The 25987-nt window shown below is 41.7% G+C and overlaps 1 protein-coding gene across 1 annotated transcript; it reads left to right on the top strand.

Moving 5' to 3' along the window:
• Positions 1–17513: 17513 nt before the first annotated feature.
• Positions 17514–25785, top strand: LOC135052688 (vomeronasal type-2 receptor 26-like). The gene is made up of 5 exons (XM_063957444.1): positions 17514–17592; positions 17680–17890; positions 24042–24189; positions 24611–24734; positions 24878–25785. Exons 1-5 carry the CDS (start codon positions 17514–17516, stop codon positions 25783–25785), a joined length of 1470 nt encoding a protein of 489 aa, XP_063813514.1.
• Positions 25786–25987: the final 202 nt, after the last annotated feature.

The raw sequence follows: 25987 nt of genomic DNA, 5'->3' as shown, positions 1-25987 counted from the left end.
CACTTGTATGGCAGACACTGTCGATCTTCAGACCGGATCCCAGTGAAATATATGTGGTATTGAAATACCAAAAATTCTCTCTACTCACACCTTAACCACCAAACAATTGCAAAAAATGACAAGTATCAATAGTGCCTTTTAGTTCGTATCATAATTTCTATATTGAATCTCTGTGTGGAGTTTGTATGAACTCTTCATCAGCACATTATCAATCACAAGGAAAAAGATTTTTTTAAACATATAGGCAACATTGAGCCAGGTACATGTTGGAAGTTAGTATGAGAGATGTATTGGAAAAATATTAATACTTCACAATTAGCTGCTGCAGCTGATATTCCCGTGTGCATGATCGATAAATTGCCCTGCACACACGGCTCATGGGGGTCATTCTGACCCGATCGCTGCTGCTGACCAGCCGCTGCGGGCCGTGTAGTAATGAGTAGCTCCCAGCCAGCACGCTAAAGCTGCGCTGGCCGGGAGCTACTCCTGAAGTACAAAAGCATCGCCGCTGTGCAATACTTTTGCACTTCTGCAGGGGGGGGCGTAACTGACCTGCGGGGCGGACTGGCCCTGTGCTGGGCATCCCCCGCATGTCTCTGTTCCTGATCGTAGCCCTGCAAAATTTTGCAGGGCTACGATCAACTCGGAATGACACCCCATAGCTGCAATTTTGTTAGCAGATGGGCAAAACCATGGGGGTCATGCAGGCCTGATTGCACGGTAGGTTTTTTTGCTGAGCTGCGATCAGGACATAACTGCGCATGCGTGTGCCCCGCAATACGCAGGCGCGTCGCACAGGTACAAAGTGGATCGTTGCTGAGCAATGGATTTAATGAAGAATCCATTCACACAGACAATCGCAAGGAGATTGACTGGAAGAAAACATTTGTGGATGTCAACTGACCGTTTTCTGGGAGTGTTTGGAAAAACGCAGGTGTGTCTATGCGTTTGCAGGGTGGGTGTCTGATGTAAATTCGGGGCAAACACTTTAGCCTGTTCGTGTCCGGAATTGACGTCAGACACCTGCCCTGCAAACACTTGGACACGCCTGCGTTTTTCCAAACACTCCCAGAAAGCGTTCAGTTGCCACCCACAAATGCCCTCTTCCTGTCAATCTCCTTGCGATCTGCTGTGCGAATCGATTCTTCGTTAAATCCATTGCTCAGCAATGATCCGCTTTGTACCCGTACGACGCACATGCGCATTGAGGTGCATACGCATGTGCAGTTTCGACCTGATCGCACCGCTGCAAAACAACCTAGCGTGCGATCATTTCGGAATGACCCCCATGGTTTTGCCCATTTGCAAATAAAATGCTGCTAGAATCAGGTCTGAACTACTCCCTCTAGAATCTCTTTATCAGACTTTCTGCTTGCTCAGTTTCTGAAAATGCCACCTGCTGTCTGAAAAGTGGTACTGCACTATATTTCAGAGGAGATACACATGGCTTGCCGTGTATATCTTAAGAGGAAAGCTTATCTCGTGCCATGAACGGCACGCCATGATACTTTTTTCAGAAAGGTAATAGTGGACACATCTGTATCACAATATTCAGAAGAACACAAAAAGGTAGAAAAAATATTTGCTAAACACTGGCACATCTTGAAAAGGGATACAGTTTTAGGCCCCATATTACCGGATAAGCCCAAACATATATATAGAAAAGCTCCGAACCTGAAATCAAAATTGGTTACAAGCATGTATGCACCCACTCCTTGTGGATCAAACATAAAATCCACAGGCTTTTACCGATGTGGTGCCTGTATAGGATGTAAAAATATTTCTGGCAAAGGTGTAAAAAAGGTAGATCAACTAATCATTAATGGCAAAACAATTCAAATTAAAGAATTTATTACATGTAGTACGAAAAATGTGATCTATGCCATTGCATGCAGTTGCAATAAATACTATATAGGAAGAACATCACGTCCATTAAAAGTACGCATGGGAGAACACCTGCGAAATATAAAAAAAGGAGTTGAGACGCATGCTTTGTCTACTCATTTTAAGAGGGATCATGATTGTTCTACCTCTAAGATATCTGGTTTTTGGGGTATTAAGGCGATCAAGGGTAACATCAGATGCCAGGATCAAGCAATAATGTTAGCCAAGAGCGAGATGAACTTGATCTACAATTGTAAAACCCTAATACCAGATGGGTTAAACAGCGACTTCGAATTGAAATGGTTCCTGTAAAATATTTCTGGGGAATACCAATTATGACTGTAGATATATGGGGGATTACTGTTTTCACTACAATGTATAAAGATATGTCATGTGATTTAGTTTATGTCGAATTAAGCACTGAAACCTTTTATGATAACTTTTCTTGCAGATTCTATCAAATGGAAAAAACCTGTCAATTAGAAGAACAAATGACAAACATCTCACTGGATTTCTGTTATATATATGTTTTTTGTTCTCTATTTTTTAGAAACAATTGATGTATTATTGTAAGATGCCCATTCCGGAAAATTTGTGTTGCCATGCCAACTAAGACTCAATCAGATAGGACATACATGGATGCATTCCATTTCGGATGGCCGAGTGGATTTGCGTTCCATTTCCCGGATATGATGCGGGACAGTAGTGTCCGCATTTCCGGCCACTTCCCCCATTCTAAAACTGAAACCCGCTCGGCGCCTGGCTCACGGAGGTTGCATCAGATGACGACTTCCGGAGCACAGGGAATGCTATGGCAACGTTAGCGCTATGACGCGCCATAGCCAGTAAGGGGGTGTGCCATTGCGGACATGCACGGACAATGGAGAAGCCCGTGTTCTGACCCGCGATCGTTCCACCACCTGATGTGGGACGTGGGGCAGATAGGCGAGAAGTGTCTAAAGATCATTATAAGAATAATCCAACATGGAATATAAAATTTAGACAGAGTTTATACATTGACGGTTTCCATGGCAACAACTTCCGGAATGACATCATTTCCTGTGAATCACTGGGGACAATGTAAATAGTACCAATAAAATTTGAGAAATGGATTAAAAAAGAAAATGTATATGGGAAATGAGATGTATATATATAATAGGGGTTGAAATTTCATAGAATTCTTGATTAATAATGTTTTTTAAACTGCGTGTAATTATTGTGACGTCACTTCCTGGAAAGAAACTGATTGGCTGTTCTTCATATAAATATATGGCTCTCCACACTACACCTATGTCTTGATAAAGGTCAAAACAATAGACCGAAACGCGTCGACAGGAGGAGTGTGGACAGCCATTTTTTCCAGTTTTACCTTTAAAGACTCAGCAAGGTAAAAGAATTGTTTTTAATTTTTTTAAAGAAATTTTTTTATTTTTTTATTTTTTTATTTTTTTGATGGTTTTTGATGTAGAAGGATTTCTCCATCTTTTTGCTGCTTTCATACTTTGTGTATGTACTGTACTGTTTTGGACATTGCTGTTTTTACCTACTCGCATGTGGCGGGTAGTGTGGAATAAAACTTAGAAATTTTTTATCTTTACGTGGACCCCTTGATTTTTGGAAGTGCATATATTTGGTTGAAAGATCTCCAGAAGGACTGTATGAGAGAGGATATTAAAGAAACCCTGATGTGCATGATAAGAAGCAGCTAGACTGTGAGTGGGGTACGCCCGCCAGAATCTCTTTCTTCTCCTATATAAAGAAACCGCTATATGTTTATCACTTCCCCACTTTGTGTAAGTGGGGTACGTCTATTATAATATTCACGTCACTTCACATATCACTAGGGTATTTCTCACTAAATTTATTGGAATCTCTTTATGTAAGGATTACTATATTCTTTAGATACCCTTATATACGGGTATCCTTCAATTTAACACTTTCACATATAATTTTATGCACTAATTTATTGGTTCAGTCTACACATTGGTTCTTTTAATCTCATTTCCATATACCTGACACCGAGGGAGACTGTGGAGAAACACAAGGCTACCAATAACGAAAAATCAGAAAGGGAAAAGAAACCTTGATAGACTTGTGGCCATCCTCGAACCCTGTAAGTAGGGTACGCATCTGAAGACAAAGATACCTTTATATGTTTTCCTCATTCTACTAATCTAGTGAGTGGGGTACGCTAACTCAGAAATATAGCTATATTGGTGAATCTGGTGAAGGAATGAAAAAACAAAGATACCTTTATATATAGAGTTTTACGCTACATAGTGTGAGTTGGGGTACGCCTAAACTACACTTCTGATTATCCACTCAAGGGACTTGTTATACAGTGTGGTGTATGGAAATATAAACTGTTCTACACATATGCAATTTTTTCTTTCATATGTCATTCACACCACTGGAATAAAATATTGGATGGTTATAAGAAGAATAGAAAAGAGGAAAGAGAATCTTTTGAAGACCCCACTAAAAAGGGACATATTGTGTATTTGTCTATGTATATTTAAGTATAATAATATAGCGCTAAGAATTGTATCCCCTCTACCTTCTTGTACTTATTGTTTGTGTGGGAGTGTGGTGATACTCCAAGGGGGGACACAGTTCAGGGCAGCTTGTAGGCGCCATTTATGATAGGAGTCTCCACTTTCTTTTTTTCTCTGGTTAAATACAATCACTATTAGGGGACTCCAGTCACAGGCAGCAACTCCATAGAGATATTTTAGGAGAATTTTTTACACGAATTAATTTTTCTCTAGTAACAAATTTTCTCCATCAAATATGTTTACTTTGAGAGATCGAAGAACCCTAATTTTAGAAAAAGCATTCAGAGATGAAAGAGAATCTGTCGATTTGATTGATGGAGACCTAGAAGGGATCATGTTAAAATTGGAAGGTATCCTCCAAAAAGAAAGTAAAATTTGGTGGGAAGTGGTATTAATGGAGAAATATCTATCCCATAAAATTATCCCCAAAGGTCTTAAAATCAATAAAGTATCTACGTTCACCTCTGCAGGAGAAAATTTTAGTAAACGTTGGGAGGAAATAGTTGAGAACTGCTCTTATTCCCTTATGGAACTAATTGTTCTTGAGAGGAAAAAAGAACTTACCAGTTTGGATGAACAAATTAAGGAATATAGATCTTTAATACAACCATATTCAAGTTTGGAGGACTATAAAGAACTAGAAAATAATATAGAAATAAATTTAAAAAAAACAGAAAAACTCCTGATTACTAAAAAGGTGAGGAAATTCAATAGAGACAAAAAGGAAGCCATAACCCCATCAGAAGAGGGAGAGACTATAAATAGGGATAGTCCCAAGAGAAAACACACTTTAGAAAGAAATTATAAACAGGATAGGGGGACAAAGAATAATAGAGACCTGAGGACCTCCAGGCCATATAGAAAGGGACCATACACGCAGGGGGAAGTAAATCCACATACTCGGAATAGATCTCATATAAGAACTCCTGGTACATATGGAGTACGAAATTATCAAAACCAAAGGAGGTATAGAGAGAGGACTCCGGAGTGGAGACTTCCAACACGCAGATATATGGGAGAAAATAGGGAGAGAGACGAAAGGAAATACAACAATACCCCATTTCTCCGCAATAGGTACACAGAACTGGAGGAAGAAGATCCCTTCACACCTATTAATAGAGAAAGGAAGAGATATCCTTTTTTAGAGACTTCAGGGCGAATCAGGTCATACAGATAAGGACACATCCACGCCCAAGAGGGAATAGGGGTGGTAAAAAAAGAAAAGATCAGATCAAAACAAAGAGAAAAAGGAAAAAGAGAAAGAAAAGAAAAAATTGTGAAAGGGAAACAAATCACAATTGGGAAGAAAATGTAAATACATGTAATGAAGCATCAATCATAAAAATTTTTAACCTCAGTTCTCATATACTATCACATGATGAAAATGCAGTGTTAGGGAAGGGTTTAAAATATGCTCCCACTAACCATGTGGAGCCATTTGACATCTATGTGGATGTCCAAAAATTTATACGTAAATTATCTTTGAAAAAAGTTCTTCGCTAATCAAGAGAAAAACACTTCGGATATAGAGGTTGTAGAACCCACTACTCCCTTTCGTCCGAAGTCAATCTTCTTCCCGCAACACTGTAAAGGACCCCTATTAGACACCTTTGGTACTCTAGTCCTAAATGATTTAGAAAAAATCACCTCTAAAAATGAACATCAAAAAAAGAACTCAAACTTAAATTGGAAGGAAAGGAAAGCACTAAAATCTCTCAAAGAAAATAAAGACATAATTATCAAACCTGCAGATAAGGGGGGGGGGGATTGTAGTATTGGACTGCAAAGATTATGAAGCTGAAATAATGCGTCAATTATCAGATTCCATCACGTATAAGATGTTGAGAAAAGATCCATCTGAATCCATACAAACCAAACTACGTCTTATGATCAAACAAGCAGTAGACACTGGTGTAATCACTGAGAAAGAGGGTAAATTTATCATCAATGAGAATCCGATAGTACCAGTAATCTACATCCTCCCTAAGGTACACAAAAGTCTAGAAAAACCCCCGGGGAGACCCATAATATCAGGTGTAGACTCTATTACGGCCAACTTATCTAAATTTATTGATTTCCATCTTCAGCCTCTGGTCTTACAAAATAAGTCCCACTTGCGAGATACTGGAGATTTCCTTGATTTATTAAAATCCATTGAGTGGGAGGAGAACTTACTGTTAGTCACAGCTGACGTAAGTTCCCTGTACACGATAATAGAACATCATGATGGCATAGAAGCCACAAAATTTTCTCTTCAACAGTCAGAAATAACGAATGACCTTCAATGCTTTATCCTGGAAGGAATCCAGTTTATTCTACAAAATAATTTTTTCCTCTTTAAAGATAGTTTCTTTCTGCAGAAGAGAGGGACAGCGATGGGCACCAGGTTCGCTCCGAGTTATGCAAACCTGTTTCTAGGTTTCTGGGAACTTAACACCATCTGGGCTAATAACCCATTCGGAGCGAACCTGGTGTCCTACGCTAGATATATAGATGATATTTTTTTTGTGTGGAGGGGAGGAAAAGAAGAACTTAGATGTTTCTGTGAACACTTAAACAATAATGACAAAAACATTATTCTAAGCTTTGACATACAAAGTCAAGCAATACACTTCCTAGATATTGTGACGTATGTAGAAGATGGGAAACTACATTTCAAAAATTATACAAAACCCACAGATTCTAGTGCATATTTATCAGCGGCTAGCTGTCATCACCCCAATTGGATTAAATCAATTCCTAATGGACAGTTTAAAAGGCTAAAAAGGAATTGTTCCAATAATATAGTCTTTGAAGAACAGGCCACTACCATGAAACAGAAGTTTCTGGCCAGTGGTTATGAAGAAGGTGGAATAGACCAGGTAATCTCCAAGGCCAGAAATATGGAACCAAGAAAGGATAGAGCCAATGGGGGTCAGGAATTTGCATTTATATCACAATATTCAGAAGAACACAAAAAGGTAGAAAAAATATTTGCTAAACACTGGCACATCTTGAAAAGGGATACAGTTTTAGGCCCCATATTACCGGATAAGCCCAAACATATATATAGAAAAGCTCCGAACCTGAAATCAAAATTGGTTACAAGCATGTATGCACCCACTCCTTGTGGATCAAACATAAAATCCACAGGCTTTTACCGATGTGGTGCCTGTATAGGATGTAAAAATATTTCTGGCAAAGGTGTAAAAAAGGTAGATCAACTAATCATTAATGGCAAAACAATTCAAATTAAAGAATTTATTACATGTAGTACGAAAAATGTGATCTATGCCATTGCATGCAGTTGCAATAAATACTATATAGGAAGAACATCACGTCCATTAAAAGTACGCATGGGAGAACACCTGCGAAATATAAAAAAAGGAGTTGAGACGCATGCTTTGTCTACTCATTTTAAGAGGGATCATGATTGTTCTACCTCTAAGATATCTGGTTTTTGGGGTATTAAGGCGATCAAGGGTAACATCAGATGCCAGGATCAAGCAATAATGTTAGCCAAGAGCGAGATGAACTTGATCTACAATTGTAAAACCCTAATACCAGATGGGTTAAACAGCGACTTCGAATTGAAATGGTTCCTGTAAAATATTTCTGGGGAATACCAATTATAACTGTATATATATGGGGGATTACTGTTTTCACTACAATGTATAAAGATATGTCATGTGATTTAGTTTATGTCGAATTAAGCACTGAAACCTTTTATGATAACTTTTCTTGCAGATTCTATCAAATGGAAAAAACCTGTCAATTAGAAGAACAAATGACAAACATCTCACTGGATTTCTGTTATATATATGTTTTTTGTTCTCTATTTTTTAGAAACAATTGATGTATTATTGTAAGATGCCCATTCCGGAAAATTTGTGTTGCCATGCCAACTAAGACTCAATCAGATAGGACATACATGGATGCATTCCATTTCGGATGGCCGAGTGGATTTGCGTTCCATTTCCCGGATATGATGCGGGACAGTAGTGTCCGCATTTCCGGCCACTTCCCCCATTCTAAAACTGAAACCCGCTCGGCGCCTGGCTCACGGAGGTTGCATCAGATGACGACTTCCGGAGCACAGGGAATGCTATGGCAACGTTAGCGCTATGACGCGCCATAGCCAGTAAGGGGGTGTGCCATTGCGGACATGCACGGACAATGGAGAAGCCCGTGTTCTGACCCGCGATCGTTCCACCACCTGATGTGGGACGTGGGGCAGATAGGCGAGAAGTGTCTAAAGATCATTATAAGAATAATCCAACATGGAATATAAAATTTAGACAGAGTTTATACATTGACGGTTTCCATGGCAACAACTTCCGGAATGACATCATTTCCTGTGAATCACTGGGGACAATGTAAATAGTACCAATAAAATTTGAGAAATGGATTAAAAAAGAAAATGTATATGGGAAATGAGATGTATATATATAATAGGGGATGAAATTTCATAGAATTCTTGATTAATAATGTTTTTTAAACTGCGTGTAATTATTGTGACGTCACTTCCTGGAAAGAAACTGATTGGCTGTTCTTCATATAAATATATGGCTCTCCACACTACACCTATGTCTTGATAAAGGTCCAAACAATAGACCGAAACGCGTCGACAGGAGGAGTGTGGACAGCCATTTTTTCCAGTTTTACCTTTAAAGACTCAGCAAGGTAAAAGAATTGTTTTTAATTTTTTTAAAGAAATTTTTTTATTTTTTTATTTTTTTATTTTTTTGATGGTTTTTGATGTAGAAGGATTTCTCCATCTTTTTGCTGCTTTCATACTTTGTGTATGTACTGTACTGTTTTGGACATTGCTGTTTTTACCTACTCGCATGTGGCGGGTAGTGTGGAATAAAACTTAGAAATTTTTTATCTTTACGTGGACCCCTTGATTTTTGGAAGTGCATATATTTGGTTGAAAGATCTCCAGAAGGACTGTATGAGAGAGGATATTAAAGAAACCCTGATGTGCATGATAAGAAGCAGCTAGACTGTGAGTGGGGTACGCCCGCCAGAATCTCTTTCTTCTCCTATATAAAGAAACCGCTATATGTTTATCACTTCCCCACTTTGTGTAAGTGGGGTACGTTTATTATAATATTCACGTCACTTCACATATCACTAGGGTATTTCTCACTAAATTTATTGGAATCTCTTTATGTAAGGATTACTATATTCTTTAGATACCCTTATATACGGGTATCCTTCAATTTAACACTTTCACATATAATTTTATGCACTAATTTATTGGTTCAGTCTACACATTGGTTCTTTTAATCTCATTTCCATATACCTGACACCGAGGGAGACTGTGGAGAAACACAAGGCTACCAATAACGAAAAATCAGAAAGGGAAAAGAAACCTTGATAGACTTGTGGCCATCCTCGAACCCTGTAAGTAGGGTACGCATCTGAAGACAAAGATACCTTTATATGTTTTCCTCATTCTACTAATCTAGTGAGTGGGGTACGCTAACTCAGAAATATAGCTATATTGGTGAATCTGGTGAAGGAATGAAAAAACAAAGATACCTTTATATATAGAGTTTTACGCTACATAGTGTGAGTTGGGGTACGCCTAAACTACACTTCTGATTATCCACTCAAGGGACTTGTTATACAGTGTGGTGTATGGAAATATAAACTGTTCTACACATATGCAATTTTTTCTTTCATATGTCATTCACACCACTGGAATAAAATATTGGATGGTTATAAGAAGAATAGAAAAGAGGAAAGAGAATCTTTTGAAGACCCCACTAAAAAGGGACGTATTGTGTATTTGTCTATGTATATTTAAGTATAATAATATAGCGCTAAGAATTGTATCCCCTCTACCTTCTTGTACTTAATTTTCGTGTATTGCATTTTGGTTTTGGTTCTGGTTCCATGCTCGTGTTTTGGATCTGGCTGATCCCTTTCATGTTTTGGTTTTGATTTTGGATCTGGCTGATTTAAAAAAAAAACATAAAAACAGCTAAAATCACAGAATTTGTGGGGTACTTTTGATCCTACGGTATTATTAACCTCAAAAACATTAATTTCCACTCATTTCCAGTCTATTCTGAACACCTCACACCTCACAATACTGTTTTTAAGCCAAAATGTTGCACCAAGGTGGCTGTATGACTAATCTAAGCGACATAAGTGTGCGGCACAAACACCTGGCCCATCTAGGAGTGGCACTGCATTGGCAGACATGATGGCACTTAAAAAACTAGTCCCCAAACAGCACATCATGCAAAGAATTAAAAGAGGTACAATGAGGTAGCTGTATGACTAAGCTAAGCGACACAAGTATGCAGAACAAACACCTGTCCCATCTAGGAGTGGCACTGCAGTCCCACTGCACTAACGGCGGATACTGGAAGCACATCAAACACTAACATAGCTGTTAAGGCCTCAGTTATCCGCTTTGCAACAGGATGATTGCTGTCATATTTCATCTTCCTTGCAAAGGACAGTTGGGCAGTCATTTGTTTTGTTGAAGTAGTACAAGTGGCCTTCCAACTTCCCCTCAGGGATGATGATCAACTCCCAGCAGCAACAATAGCAGCAGCAGCAGCAGTAGGAGGAAGCTGTATTTGATCTTTTACTATTTTATCCTCCAAATTTTTGTTCTCCATTATTTTCCTGGAGTTATATGACCAAATGCAGCACAGTAGAGAGTACCTCTACACTACACAGGGCAAACCCTGTAAGAAATATTTGGATTAAATATTAATAACCCCTTTATTTGGAGTAAATAATATACAGCACAGGACAGCATCACTGAACTTATATGGCAGCACCACTGGACTGGACTTATACAGTAGTACCACTAGACTTATACAGCAGTACCACTGGACATATATGCCAGTATCACTGGAATTATATGGCAGTACCAGTGGACTGAATTTATACGGCAGTAAGACTGGATTTATATGGAAGTACCACTGGATATTTATGGCATTATCACTGGAATTATATGGCAGTACCACTGGACTGGATTTATACGACAGTACCACTGGACTTATTCGGCAGTACCACTGGACATATACGGCAGTATCACTGGACATATACGGCAGTATCACTGGACTGGATTTATACGGCAGTACCACTGTACATATATGACAGTATCACTGGATTTATTCGGCAGTACTACTGGACATATACGGCGGTATCACTGGAATTATATTTCAGTACCACTCGATTTATATGGCAGTACCACTGGACTGGATTTATATGGCAGTATCACTTGATTTATATGACAGTACCACTGGACATATACAGCAGTATCACTAGAATTATATGGCAGTACTACTGGACTGGACATATAGAGCAGTACCACCTAACATATACCGCAGTTTCACTAGATTTATTTGGCATTACTGCTGGACATATACGGCAGTATCACTGGACATTTATGGCAGTACCACTGGACTGGATTTATACGGCAGTATCACTGGACTTATACGTCAGTATCACTGGATATATATGGCAGTATCACTGGACTTATATGGCAGTACCACAGGACTTATACAGCAGCACAGGGACACCACCACTGGACTGATGCAGGACAACACAGCACCACTGCAATGGACTGGACTTATACAGCAGCACTGGACATATGGCAGCAGAGGACACCACCACTGTGACTGATGCAGCACAAGACGCTAACACTGTACTGATGCAGGACAACATAGTACCACTGCAATGGACTTATACAGCTACACTAGACATATGGCAGCAGAGGACACCACCACTGTGACTGGACTGATGCAGCATAAGACACTAACACTGGACTGAGCAGCACAAGACAGCACTGGAAACGCCACTACACTTTTCCGCGCAGACACTGAGAATGAAGACACGTCCGCTGACTACACTCTCCAATTCCAGAGTGAAAATGGCAGTGACGCATGGATCCTTATATTGAATCCAAAACCTGTGAGAATCTGACAGCGGGATTATGACGTTTTGCCTCGTTCTTGTTTCCGAGTCAGGCAGGAAGTCCCGAGCCGGACTCGGATCTGGGCTTGGGACGTGATGTTCGGTAGGGTTTGGTTCTCTGAGAACCGAACCCGCTCATCTCTAATAAAAATGCACCTTAGTTCCGTTCACAGCATGGCAGTCACAATGGATCGCATTAGCAGACATCTGTCCAAAATAACTACATGGATATGTGTAGAGGAATGAAGAAAAAGAGCAGAAGAAAGAAGATCAGCAGAGAGACAGGCTGCACTTGCACAAAAGATCCAAGGACCTGGCCGTGTAGATGATGGACATGGCACAAAAGCTCCAGGACCTGGCCGTGTAGTTGAATATGTACCAGGGCCCAGTACCCAATTACAACAATCCACAGAGGAACCAGGGCCTAGTACCCATTCACAACAATCCACAGAGAAACCAGGGCCCAGTACCCAATTACAACAATCCACAGAGGAACCAGGACTCAGTACCCAATAACAACAATCCACAGAGAAACCAGGGCCTAGTACCCAATAACAACAATCCACAGAGGAACCAGGGCCTAGTACCCATTCACAATAATCCACAGAGGAACCAGGACTCAGTACCCAGTCACAATAATCCACAGAGGAACCAGGACTCAGTACCCAGTCACAATAATCCACAGAAGAACCAGGACTCAGTACCCAGTCACAATAATCCACAGAGGAACTAGGACTCAGTACCCAGTCACAATAATCCACAGAGGAACCAGGACTCAGTACCCAGTCACAATAATCCACAGAGGAACAAGGACTCAGTACCCAGTCACAACAATCCACAGAGAAACCAGGGCCTAGTACCCATTCACAACAATCCACAGAGGAACCAGGACTCAGTACCCAATCACAACAATCCACAGAGAAACCAGGGCCTAGTACCCATTCACAACAATCCACAGAGGAACCAGGGCTAAGTACCCAGTCACAATAATCCACAGAGGAACCAGGACTCAGTACCCAGTCACAATAATCCACAGAGGAACCAGGACTCAGTACCCATTCACAACAATCCACAGAGAAACCAGGGCCTAGTACCCATTCACAACAATCCACAGAGGAACCAGGGCTAAGTACCCAGTCACAATAATCCACAGAGGAACCAGGACTCAGTACCCAGTCACAATAATCCACAGAGAAACCAGGACTCAGTACCCAGTCACAATAATCCACAGAGAAACCATGGCTAAGTACCCAGTCACAACAATCCACAGAGAAACCAGGGCCTAGTACCCATTCACAACAATCCACAGAGAAACAAGGGCCTAGTACCCAGTCACAACAATCCACAGAGGAACCAGGACTCAGTACCCAGTCACAACAATCCACAGAGGAACCAGGACTCAGTACCCATTCACAATAATCCACAGAGGAACCAGGGCTAAGTACCCAGTCACAACAATCCACAGAGAAACCAGGGCCTAGTACCCATTCACAACAATCCACAGAGGAACCAGGACTCAGTACCCAGTCACAACAATCCACAGAGAAACCAGGGCCTAGTACCCTTTCACAACAATCCACAGAGGAACCAGGACTCAGTACCCAGTCACAACAATCCACAGAGAAACCAGGGCCTAGTACCAATTCACAACAATCCACAGAGGAACTAGGACTCAGTACCCAATCACAATAATCCACAGAGGAACCAGGACTCAGTACCCAGTCACAACAATCCACAGAGAAACCAGGGCCTAGTACCCAGTCACAACAATCCATAGAGGAACCAGGACTCAGTACCCAGTCACAACAATCCACAGAGGAACCAGGACTCAGTACCCATTCACAATAATCCACAGAGGAACCAGGGCTAAGTGCCCAGTCACAACAATCCACAGAGAAACCAGGGCCTAGTACCCATTCACAACAATCCACAGAGGAACCAGGACTCAGTACCCATTCACAACAATCCACAGAGGAACCAGGACTCAGTACCCAGTCACAACAATCCACAGAGAAACCAGGGCCTAGTACCCATTCACAATAATCCACAGAGGAACCAGGGCCTAGTACCCAGTCACAACAATCCACAGAGGAACCAGGACTCAGTACCCAGTCACAATAATCCACAGAGGAACCAGGACTCAGTACCCATTCACAATAATCCACAGAGGAACCAGGGCTAAGTACCCAGTCACAACAATCCACAGAGAAACCAGGGCCTAGTACCCATTCACAACAATCCACAGAGGAACTAGGACTTAGTTCCCATTCACAACAATCCACAGAGGAACCAGGACTCAGTACCCAGTCACAACAATCCACAGAGAAACCAGGGCCTAGTACCCATTCACAATAATCCACAGAGGAACCAGGACTCAGTACCCAGTCACAACAATCCACAGAGAAACCGGGGCCTAGTACCCATTCACAATAATCCACAGAGGAACAAGGACTCAGTACCCAGTCACAACAATCCACAGAGAAACCAGGGCCTAGTACCCAGTCACAATAATCCACAGAGGAACCAGGACTCAGTACCCAGTCACAATAATCCACAGAGGAACCAGGGCCTAGTACCCATTCACAATAATCCACTGAGGAACAAGGACTCAGTACCCAGTCACAATAATCCACAGAGGAACCAGGACTCAGTACCCAGTCACAATAATCCACAGAGGAACAAGGACTCAGTACCCAGTCACAACAATCCACAGAGAAACCAGGGCCTAGTACCCATTCACAACAATCCACAGAGGAACCAGGACACAGTACCCAGTCACAACAATCCACAGAGAAACCAGGGCCTAGTACCAATTCACAACAATCCACAGAGGAACCAGGGCTAAGTACCCAGTCACAATAATCCACAGAGGAACCAGGACTCAGTACCCAGTCACAATAATCCACAGAGGAACCAGGACTCAGTACCCATTCACAATAATCCACAGAGAAACCAGGGCTAAGTACCCAGTCACAACAATCCACAGAGAAACCAGGGCCTAGTACCCATTCACAACAATCCACAGAGAAACCAGGGCCTAGTACCCAGTCACAACAATCCACAGAGGAACCAGGACTCAATACCCAGTCACAACAATCCACAGAGGAACCAGGACTCAGTACCCATTCACAATAATCCACAGAGGAACCAGGGCTAAGTACCCAGTCACAACAATCCACAGAGAAACCAGGGCCTAGTACCCATTCACAACAATCCACAGAGGAACTAGGACTCAGTACCCATTCACAACAATCCACAGAGGAACCAGGACTCAGTACCCAGTCACAACAATCCACAGAGAAACCAGGGCCTAGTACCCATTCACAATAATCCACAGAGGAACCAGGACTCAGTACCCAGTCACAACAATCCACAGAGAAACCGGGGCCTAGTACCCATTCACAATAATCCACAGAGGAACAAGGACTCAGTACCCAGTCACAACAATCCACAGAGAAACCAGGGCCTAGTACCCAGTCACAATAATCCACAGAGGAACCAGGACTCAGTACCCAGTCACAACAATCCACAGAGAAACCGGGGCCTAGTACCCATTCACAATAATCCACAGAGGAACCAGGACTCAGTACCCAGTCACAACAATCCACAGAGAAACCAGGGCCTAGTACCCATTCACAATAATCCACAGAGGAACCAGGACTCAGTACCCAGTCACAATTATCCACAGAGGAACCAGGGCCTAGTACCCATTTACAATAATCCACTGAGGATCAAGGACTCAGTACCCAGTCACAATAATCCACAGAGGAACCAGGACTCAGTACCCATTCACAACAATCCACAGAGGAACCAGGACTCAGTACCCAGTCACAACAATCCACAGAGGAACCAGGGCCTAGTACCCATTCACAATAATCCACAGAGGAACCAGGACTCAGTACCCAGTCACAACAATCCACAGAGAAACCAGGGCCTAGTACCCATTCACAATAATCCACAGAGGAACCAGGACTCAGTACCCAGTCACAATAATCCACAGAGGAACCAGGGCCTAGTACCCATTCACAATAATCCACTGAGGAACAAGGACTCAGTACCCAGTCACAATAATCCACAGAGGAACCAGGACTCAGTACCCAGTCACAATCACAGGAAAAGCCTACAAAAAAATGCAATTTCCATTTGGCAGGAGGGAGTTAGACATTCTGGTCCCTCAGGCAATGGAGAATATCCACCATTGGCTCAAGAACATGGGGGCTGCATCTGGCATAAAAACACTGATGTGGTGAATGTGAAGACGCCCATCATCAGCACTTCACAAGAGGTGAAAAGAAGGAATGCATTAATGGTTCTGATGTGATTTTCTTGCTTCCCCTGTGTGATTATTTACTAAGTGACAAGTTTTTGTGTGCATATGCATACTGCAAATCTCTAGAGGACAGTGTGTATGGGTACAAGGACAAGTAGGCATAACTCATCTACTCTAAGGGCTGTGCTTTAGTTTGGTTAGAAATAGATTAAACATTGGTAGATATATTAGATATAATTTTTTTTCAAATGTAAAAAAAGTTTGACATAACATTAGAGAATGCACCAGGAACTTGTAAATAGTGTTTTGATAATACTTTACAAACATATGTTGAATATTTGTGTCCTCAATATTGTAACTTATTTTAGATGGGCTGACTTTAATTGCCAGCTGAAGGTGAAGATGGCTGCACGGCATGCGAGGGGGACAGGTGGTGGGTGTTTTCCTGAGAGTCTGTAGCAGGGGCATTTCTAGAGAGGAGGAGGCCCATGTGCAGGTTCCAGCTGGCCTCCTCCTCTCTAGCCAGCAGTGCTGTGTAGACTCTGGGCACTAGGATCCCTAGGGTACTCAAGCGCTGTTCCAGAGTCTACAGCACATGCGCAGATCTCTGGGAAAATGGCACAGCGGCCATTGATTTACCTAATGCGCATGTGCAAAACATGGAAAATGGAGCCGCGCCATTTTCCTAGTGATTTCGACAGCAGCGCTGCTGCACTGTGTGACTCCGGAGGATAAGTATTTCTATTAATGGGTGCAGGGTGAGCGGTGTGGTCCCCCTGAACCCCCGTGGGCCCATGTGCACCACACACACTGCACCCATTATAAATACGCCAGTGGTTTGTAGCACACCACCATGGAGTAGCACGCCCTTAAGGTGCATGGCCGAAGAGGAGGTGGCAGGCATGTCCGAGATGGACACAGACATGCCTGCCCCTGAGGCTGTGTATGCTGAGCCAGGTAATTATGATAGTAAGATTAAACACAATTTTAGGGACATGCAAAATGGCAATGCTACTTTCTGTTTATTTTTCTATACATTTTCAGAACAGGAGGTGCAGCTCACACAGCCTGGGAAGGGGAACTCAGATTCGCTGTCTGAGGGTGGGCCTGACTCACCACCACACATTGAACAAACTGCTGCCCCCCACCAACCATACAGGAGCTTCTGTTGGCCATACAAGAGCAAGGCCAAAGAAGAGATGAATTCCAAAACAGATGTTCCTGGAGCTCACCTCAACTATCAGGCCACGCATGCGTGAAGTAGCCTCCTTTCTGGCTCCCATTGCCTAAGGCATGCAGAAGATCGCATCCCTCCAGGCCCAAACTCTCAGGACCATCACCTTGTCTGCACCATCCCCTAGCCCTGGCCAAGATCAAAACACCTCTGGCCAGAGCACTGGGAGATCTACTTGCTGAACCCGTTCACCTGAAGTCCCCCTTCAGCCAGAATAAAAAAAGGTGTTGTTAAAATGTGTTGCCACATTGCCACAAGTTGTTTGCCCCATTGCTTGAGGGACTAGAATGTGCAGATCGGATTGTGTGCAGTGAGAGGTAATTTCTATGTAGACATGTGTAAATTCCGCCTGCAGCCCAAGCCATACACACCACTGCACACCCAACTTCACGTCCCTCTTCACTGGTCTGCAAAGCCACAACCCCCACACTGCCCCTGGCATGCCTCTATATTGTTGCCTGTGTGCGTTCACATTTTCTTTGTATGTCTGCACATTTTTCGCACATTGCGTCCTGGCACATGCATAATGATCGTAAGCTAAAAGTTGCCTCTTGCACTTTTATTTGCAGCAGTGATCAGGTCTGAATTAGGCCCTATATGTGATATATGAAAGCTATATAAGCTTGTACGCTATTAACCCATTAGCTATATACATATACGCATGCATGTTCATAACAAGGAAGCCATATTAGCTTGTACGCTATTAACCCATTATCTATATACATATACGCATGCATGTTCATAATAAGGAAGCCATATTAGCTTGCATGCTATTAACCCATTAGCTATATACATATACGCATGCATGTTCATAACAAGGAAGCCATATTAGCTTGCATGCTATCCAAGGACATACTTCAGCTAATAATTGGCCCTGACATGTGTAAGTGTTTGCACACGTCACATGGAGAGTGAATGGACACAGTGCATGGGGGCTTGCTGCGAGTCAGGGGGCATGTACTCATGCTTTGAAACAGACACTTCAGGGTGCGTGCGGGCAGGAGCGTGCAGCAGAGCTCACAGGGGTGTGCTGTGAATCAGGGGGGTATGGATTCATTGTACACCTCAATTTTCTTGGAGACGCACACTTCAGGCAAGGGGCAGCCAAACCAAACAGCCAGAGGTTAAATGGGTAGTCCGGCCCTGATGCCATCATCCCTTTATATGCTTGCATGTAAAATCCTAGTGCATATTAAGTATCCAAGATTAATGTGGAAAATAATATAGCAGCTAATGAAATAAATGCACCTTGAATTTTTGTTGGTTTTTAAATGTTTTTCTGTTTATTAGGAGACCACAATACAGCATAATGATACAAAGCCAAAGTCTGAAGAGACAATGGACCTAATTCAGACCTAGTTGCAGGCAGGCTATTCTATGCACTGCTGCGACCAGGTAATCGCTGCCTACAGGGGAGGGGGTAAACGCTGTGCAGGGGTGCGATGGGCTGTGCAGCGAGCTGGTCATACAATAGTTTGTGCAGTCTCTGCACCGCTCAGGACTTACTCAGCCGCTGCGATGATCCTGGATGGAGCTGACGTCAGGAACCCTCCCTGGAGATGGCCGGGCACGCCTGTGTTTTCCTGGGCACTCCCTGAATACAGTGAGTTGCCGCCCACGTACTCCTTCTTCCTGTTAATCTTCTTGAATTCGCCGCTGCAAATGCTTTTTTCATTCCATCCACTACTGCCCGGCAACGGCCGGCAACGGCCGGCGACGGCGGCTGACGTGCCTACACATTGCGGACCATTCGCTTGCGCTGTTCATACCCGATTGGGTATGGCAAGCAACTGTTTAGAATTGAATGAAACAATTCTGACAAAATATGAAAAGCAATCTATTTTAACAATTTTATGTAGAAATTAAAAAGAGGAAGAATAAGAATAGAGGTGATTTTTTATTGTTTTATAAATATTTTATTATAATTTGAAAAGATGTACCAACCAGTGTGAACTAATTCATAATATTGCATGTTTTTCTATTTTTTTTAGCAATAAACTAACTGTTTTCTAGCACTTATTGTTTTCTCTTTTTATTCTTTCACTGTTCTCTCCTTTCAAATCAACTTCACAAAATAGTATGCCGCTCTCCCACTTCTTCCAATCCAGTTTACTGATGATCTCCCTCCCTTTCTGATTTTTGACTCATTTCCCTCTTCTCTTTATATCAACCTCTTTGATAAAAACATTGCCCACCCTGCAATCCAGAAATATCACCAAACTCTTTTTTTCTCTCTCCCTCTTTCTTGTGTATTCTGTAATGCAAGTGATGTGCAACAAACATACTGTAGTTTCTGTTCATAATTAATGATATCTCTAATTTTCTTAACTTTGCTGTCCTCATCTGACACAACCGGCATACTGTTCTCTCTTTGTAATTTTGTCCATTTCCTATAATCCCTGACCTGACAAGCAACAAACTGATGATTCTTTATTCCCATCTACATCTTCCAGGTTATTTGCCCTGAATCTTTCCTCTCATCCTCATTTGATGCCCTCCCTATCTGCCTCTTCCACCCAGATAACATTTGCATAACTAAAACAGTCTATGAATTCCTTGATAATTTTGCCACTTGGCTCCCTTTCTTTTTCTCTTCTTACCTTCCCTCTCTCATCTTGGGGACTTTAACATCCCAACTGACAATCATTCTGAACCTACTGCATCCAAACGTTCAGGTTGCCAAGTACGTGGATTATTACAAAAGGACATGACACACTGGATTTAGGTGAGTATAATTTTATTTTCAGGTACCCTGGAATCGACAGTGAGATTTGGGCCGAGTCGGCATCTGAACATAAGTAAGTATGTGTGTGTCGGAATGAATGTAATAAAGTTGTACATTCAAGGTGTGTGTGTCCTGTTTTTATTTGGGTATTTTTTTTGCAGAAGAACTATAGGTACCAGAGGGCCCCTTTAACTCCCGCATGCTGGTACATGTGGTTCTCCAAGTACCAGCTTGCGGGGGATGCTTGCAGGGACTTGGAGTTCTTTTGCAAAAAACAATATTCTTTTATTTTACACTTGGCTATCAGCCCCCCATCTGCAGCCCATGGATGGGGGGGACAGCCTCGGGCTTCACCCCTGGCCCTTGGGTGGCTGGAGGGAAGGACCCCTTGATTTAAGGGGTCCCCACTCCTCCAGGGTACCCCGGCCAGGAGTGACTAGTGAGTGATTTAATGCCAGGGCCGCAGGGACCTATATAAAAGTGTCCCCCGGCTGTGGCATTATCTCTCTGACTAGTGGAGCCCGGTGCTGGTTCAAAAAATACGGGGGACCCCTACGCTTTTTGCCCCCATATTTTTTGCACCAGGACCAGGTGCAGAGCCCGATGCTGGTTGATCAAATATGGGGGAACCCCGGTCAATTTTCCCCCCATATTTTTTCAACCAGGACCGGCTCAAAGAGCCTGAGGTTGGTTTGGCTTAGGAGGGGGGACCTCACGCAATTTTTTTTATTTTATTTTTACAGTAAACAGACCCTTTCCCATAGATAACCATGCACAGATCTCACTGATCCGTGCATGATTATCCAAACTCGACTGGAAATTGCAGGTCTATTTTTTTTGCTGCTTTTTTTAATGATTCGCAAAAAAATACACCTGCACTTGACCACTCAGGGACTAACACCCAAATACGAATGAGTAGTGAATACCCGTATTGTATGAAATAACAGCCGCGTTTGACCGATGGTCTATTCATTCGTATTTCTGACCTTTGTCATTCAAACCATTACAAATAGTCCAAACACTGCCGAGATTTGTGCTTAGTGAATTCCCGTGTTGGGACTTAGAAAAAAAAAACACAAATCGGCCAATCTCAGATTTTTAGTAAATACTGGCCCTTCTTTGTTCCTGTAGAATTCACTTCTGCCAATTCACCAGAATTGTGTCCATTATTTCCATAACTAATAATTAAAGCTCTTATTCTCTCACTCGCCATCTCTGGCCTCAATTACCATAACTGCTTTCTTTCTAGCCATACTATGTCACACTATCAATCTATTTTACATGCCCAAATAATTGTTCTCTCTTGCCACTCTGAGTCAGTCTACCCTCTCTGCCAATCACTACACTGGTTCTCTGTCACCTACAGTACATTGCAAGTTCCATCTCCTTATCCTGATCTACAAAACACTAAGCCACTCCTTTGTTCTCATACACCTACTATGACCAGCGATTGGGTGGATTCCCAGTTTTATTTTTCCATAAAAGTATTTATCTAAAGTAGCAAATTACAGTAGCATATCTTAATACAAATCACAAGGCATGGTATATATCCTAATTTAGTCATACGGCTCATATGGGATGGACACATCTGTAACTTATGGCCACCTACACTAGTCTCCAAGGCTTCAAGCTATCAGAATAAATCTCTACTGTTATTCCTGTTAACCTCCAGTTTTTGATACCATTTCAACTCCCCACTTAGTTGCACACTAAGTTTGTCTGCCTCTTCCCTATAGATGTAAGCTGTCATGAGCAGGTAACTACCTAACACTTCATCTCTGCATGTCTATTTCTCAAATTAATTCTCTGGCATACAGATGTAACCATGTTCATCTTTGCTTTCTGCATGGTGCGCTGGTCTGTGATTATTTGCAGCCGGCGATCGCTCCTTTAATTCCTAATGGAATTAAAGGAGCTGATGGAGCAATTGCTAGCTATCAATAGTCAAAGCCCATAGTACCATGCAGAAAGACATCTTGCAGCATTCTATATCTCAGCAATGATGAGCATGGCTACATCTGTACCTCAAGTGAGTAATACTTATGCCTTTTGCTCACATTATTGTCAATTGTTGGTTCTGTAATTTTATATTTTATTTATACTACTTTAGATGGCCTGATTAAGGGAGGGGCGATGGCTGCAGTGGCCCAGGGGCCCCCACACATAGCTGCTTGCAGCTGAGTAGTTGTCATGCAGCTGCTCAGGGAGCAGTTTCCACCATAGCTATGTGTATCAAGTCATTGGTGCGGTACCCAGATGTGGAAGAATAAGCAGGAGGAGAGGGGTGTCAGGTGCCACCGCCAGCTGCTGTGTGTGCACTGCAGCCTCTCCCTCCTCTGGTGCTCCACTTCCGCTCTCATATTGCCGCTCCTTACTGAAGTGTGCTGCATCCTCTCCATCCTCTGGTTCTCTGGTGCTGCTCCCACATCACCACTTTCTGCAACAGAGGTCAGACCTAGGGCCCTCACACACAGCAGATGCATGCTGTCCTGTTCAAGTAGAGAGGGGGCTTTCAGTGTGTGTGTGCGTTTCAAGGTGGAATAGGGGGGTGCTCAGGGGTGGTTTTCAGCTATTTTAATAGCATGGACCATCACAACCTTGTTGCCCCTCAGGCGCCACCAGCCTTAATCTGGCTCTGATACTGTACATCAATTTATTTTGCTGGTTATTGTATAATTTAAAGTGTTGAATTACATATAATATTTGATGTCTGCATATTGTCTGCTCAGTGTATTCTGTGCTCTCTCCATTGTACAGCACTGAGGACCATTGTGGCACCTTATAAATAACATACAAAAATAAGAATAATATAAATAATAAGGACATAAACTGCTGTAATCAATCATATATGTAATCCATCTTCAGAGTGTACTTGGAAATTTACAGCAGAATATATGTAAATCACATGCCTAATCTGTAATAATAGTAAATCCTATAATACGATACAGACAGATAACTGACCATAAAATCTTTTATATTATAAATAAGTTGCAGATTGATCATATTGCAGAGTGTGTGACCATGGAAAGCATCTATACTTGATAAAAGTGGTCAGAGCTGTTGTGCTGGAGGGTTGTGGATTATACACAGCAACATGAATGCTGAAATATGTTAGGAATAATTAGACAATAAGCAAGTTGTAGAAATGATTATGAATGATCAGCTGTGTACAATGAAACACCAAAAAATCAAGTTCTAGGACTTATAGAATTTAATTCATTTACTGTATATTTTAATAGGTGCAAATTCTCATGTGTGTAATCTCACAATATTTTTATTACATTTTATTTATTATGTGCCACAAAATGTACACACCGCTGTACAGAATACACTTACAAAACATTTCTCATTAACAGGGCATTACAGTAGGATTTTAATTACAATACACAAAGGAACACCATAATATAAGAGTTAAAAAATTAGTTTACACCATACTGTAAAGGACAGGTTGTTAGGACATGGATATGGCAACTCATTGAAGATAGCTGGAGTAAAAGGTGGGAGTCAGTGCAGTGCAGTGATCCTGTACCCAGAATATGGGCAAGCTACAAGAATCAGAGTAGCTGTAGGAAGGAGACAAGGACATGGAGTACTGGTGAGACAAAGTGTACCAAGGAAGAACAAGAAAGAGGAGCTTACACTCTAAAGTGAAGGAAAGAACAGTTGGATGGTGACCAGAGAAATATATATTGTGAAGGGCTGGAGAATCAAATAATCAGGAAGGATGAAATGCTTTAATAAAAAGTTATATCCATCACTATTAATATATTGCCTTGATGTGGGGAGTGAAGGTGAGAGTGAATATTAGGATGACAAAGAGGCAACAGACTTGATGGACATCATATGTGATCATGTTATCACTGGAGGATGAGGGCATATCAGCATATTATAATATCCCTAAGATAAATGTAAAAAAAAAAAAAAATGTTCTTGCAATTAAAAAAATAATAATATTCAAATTAAATTATTTATATAAAAAACCTGAATCATATTTTATATTTTATTGCATGTACAAGATCCCCAAATCCCGGTGCAATGACATATGTCTTCCTGGGTACAGAAAAGCTTTTAATGGAGGATTTCATGTCTGCTGCTATGACTGTGTCCCATGTTCTGAGGGAGAATTTTGTAATACAACAGGTAGGAATGTGTTACAGTATACACATTTGATAAATTAACATATAGAGTAAAGATTTTAAATATACATACTGTCTAATTGTTTTATAATGAACAAAAAAACTGACCCACCGAGATTATGTGTATGGTTTTATATTACATTTTAGATTGTGAGATCTGCTATAGATGTCCTGATGAAGAGTGGCCGGATGAGAGAAGAGTGAGATGTGTACCCAAAATATATGACTTTCTGTCCTATGAAAAGGACATTGTGGTGCAAATATCTGCAGTAACAGCTTCATCATTCTCTGCCATAACATTATTTATATTAGGGAACTTTATTTATTACTGGGACACCCCAATTGTGAAAGCCAATAACCGGGCTGTAAGCTTCATTCTCCTGATCTCCATCTTGCTGAGCTTCCTCTGTGTGTTCTTGTTCCTCGGACGACCGGTGGATATAACCTGCAGACTCCGACAGATGTCTTTTGGGATCTTCTTCTCCACAGCTGTCTCTTCTGTATTAGCCAAGACTGTCACTGTCTTTATTGCTTTCAAAGCCACCAAACCCGGCAGTACCTGGAGGAAGTGGGTAACACTCAAAGTATCTAATTATGTGGTCATTGTGTGCTCCTCTGTCCAAACTCTGATCTGTGGTATATGGCTGACTGTTTATTCTCCCTACCAAGAGTATGACCATCACTCCTATAAGGGAATGATCATCGTTCAGTGTAATGAGGGGTCAGTGATTGGGTTATACTCTATGTTGAGTTACATAGGGATCCTGGCATCTGTGAACTTTGTTCTGGCTTTCATGGTGAGGACATTACCGGACAGCTTCAATGAGGCCAAGTTCATCACCTTCAGCATGCTGGTGCTCTGCAGTGTCTGGATTGCAATGATCCCGGCCTATCTGAGCACCAAAGGGAAATACATGGTGGCTGTGGAGATATTTGCCATACTGACCTCATGTGCCGGTGTTCTGGGCTGTATATTTTTCCCAAAGCTGTATATTCTGCTTATAAAACCTGAATTTAACTCTAGAAAAACAATACTGGGGAAAAACACTTTATAAACTATCAGATACTGTACTTTACCATTATACCATACAAAACCTGTTGTTTTCCTTAAACTTTGCTTAATTATAAGGCTTTGCATTGAAAATGGTTTATGTAAATAAGTATAGGAAGATCTGGATTTAGTGACATGGACAAAGGAAAAGGGTGTATACTGTATGTATGTATATATATATATATATATATATATATACTGTGTGT

This window comes from Pseudophryne corroboree, chromosome 1, assembly GCF_028390025.1.
Source record: "Pseudophryne corroboree isolate aPseCor3 chromosome 1, aPseCor3.hap2, whole genome shotgun sequence".
NCBI lineage: Eukaryota > Metazoa > Chordata > Amphibia > Anura > Myobatrachidae > Pseudophryne > Pseudophryne corroboree.
The sequence above is the reverse complement of the archived record's forward strand: the minus strand, read 5'-3'. Positions and strand labels throughout refer to the sequence as shown.

Coding starts and splice junctions, on each gene's coding strand:
- LOC135052688 (XM_063957444.1), top strand. CDS start 17,514: ATGGCCGAAGAGGAGGTGGCAGGCATGTCCGAGATGGACACAGACATG. Junction 17,593..17,679: donor GGCTGTGTATGCTGAGCCAG/GTAATTATGATA, acceptor ATACATTTTCAG/AACAGGAGGTGCAGCTCACA. Junction 24,735..24,877: donor AGAATTTTGTAATACAACAG/GTAGGAATGTGT, acceptor ATTACATTTTAG/ATTGTGAGATCTGCTATAGA.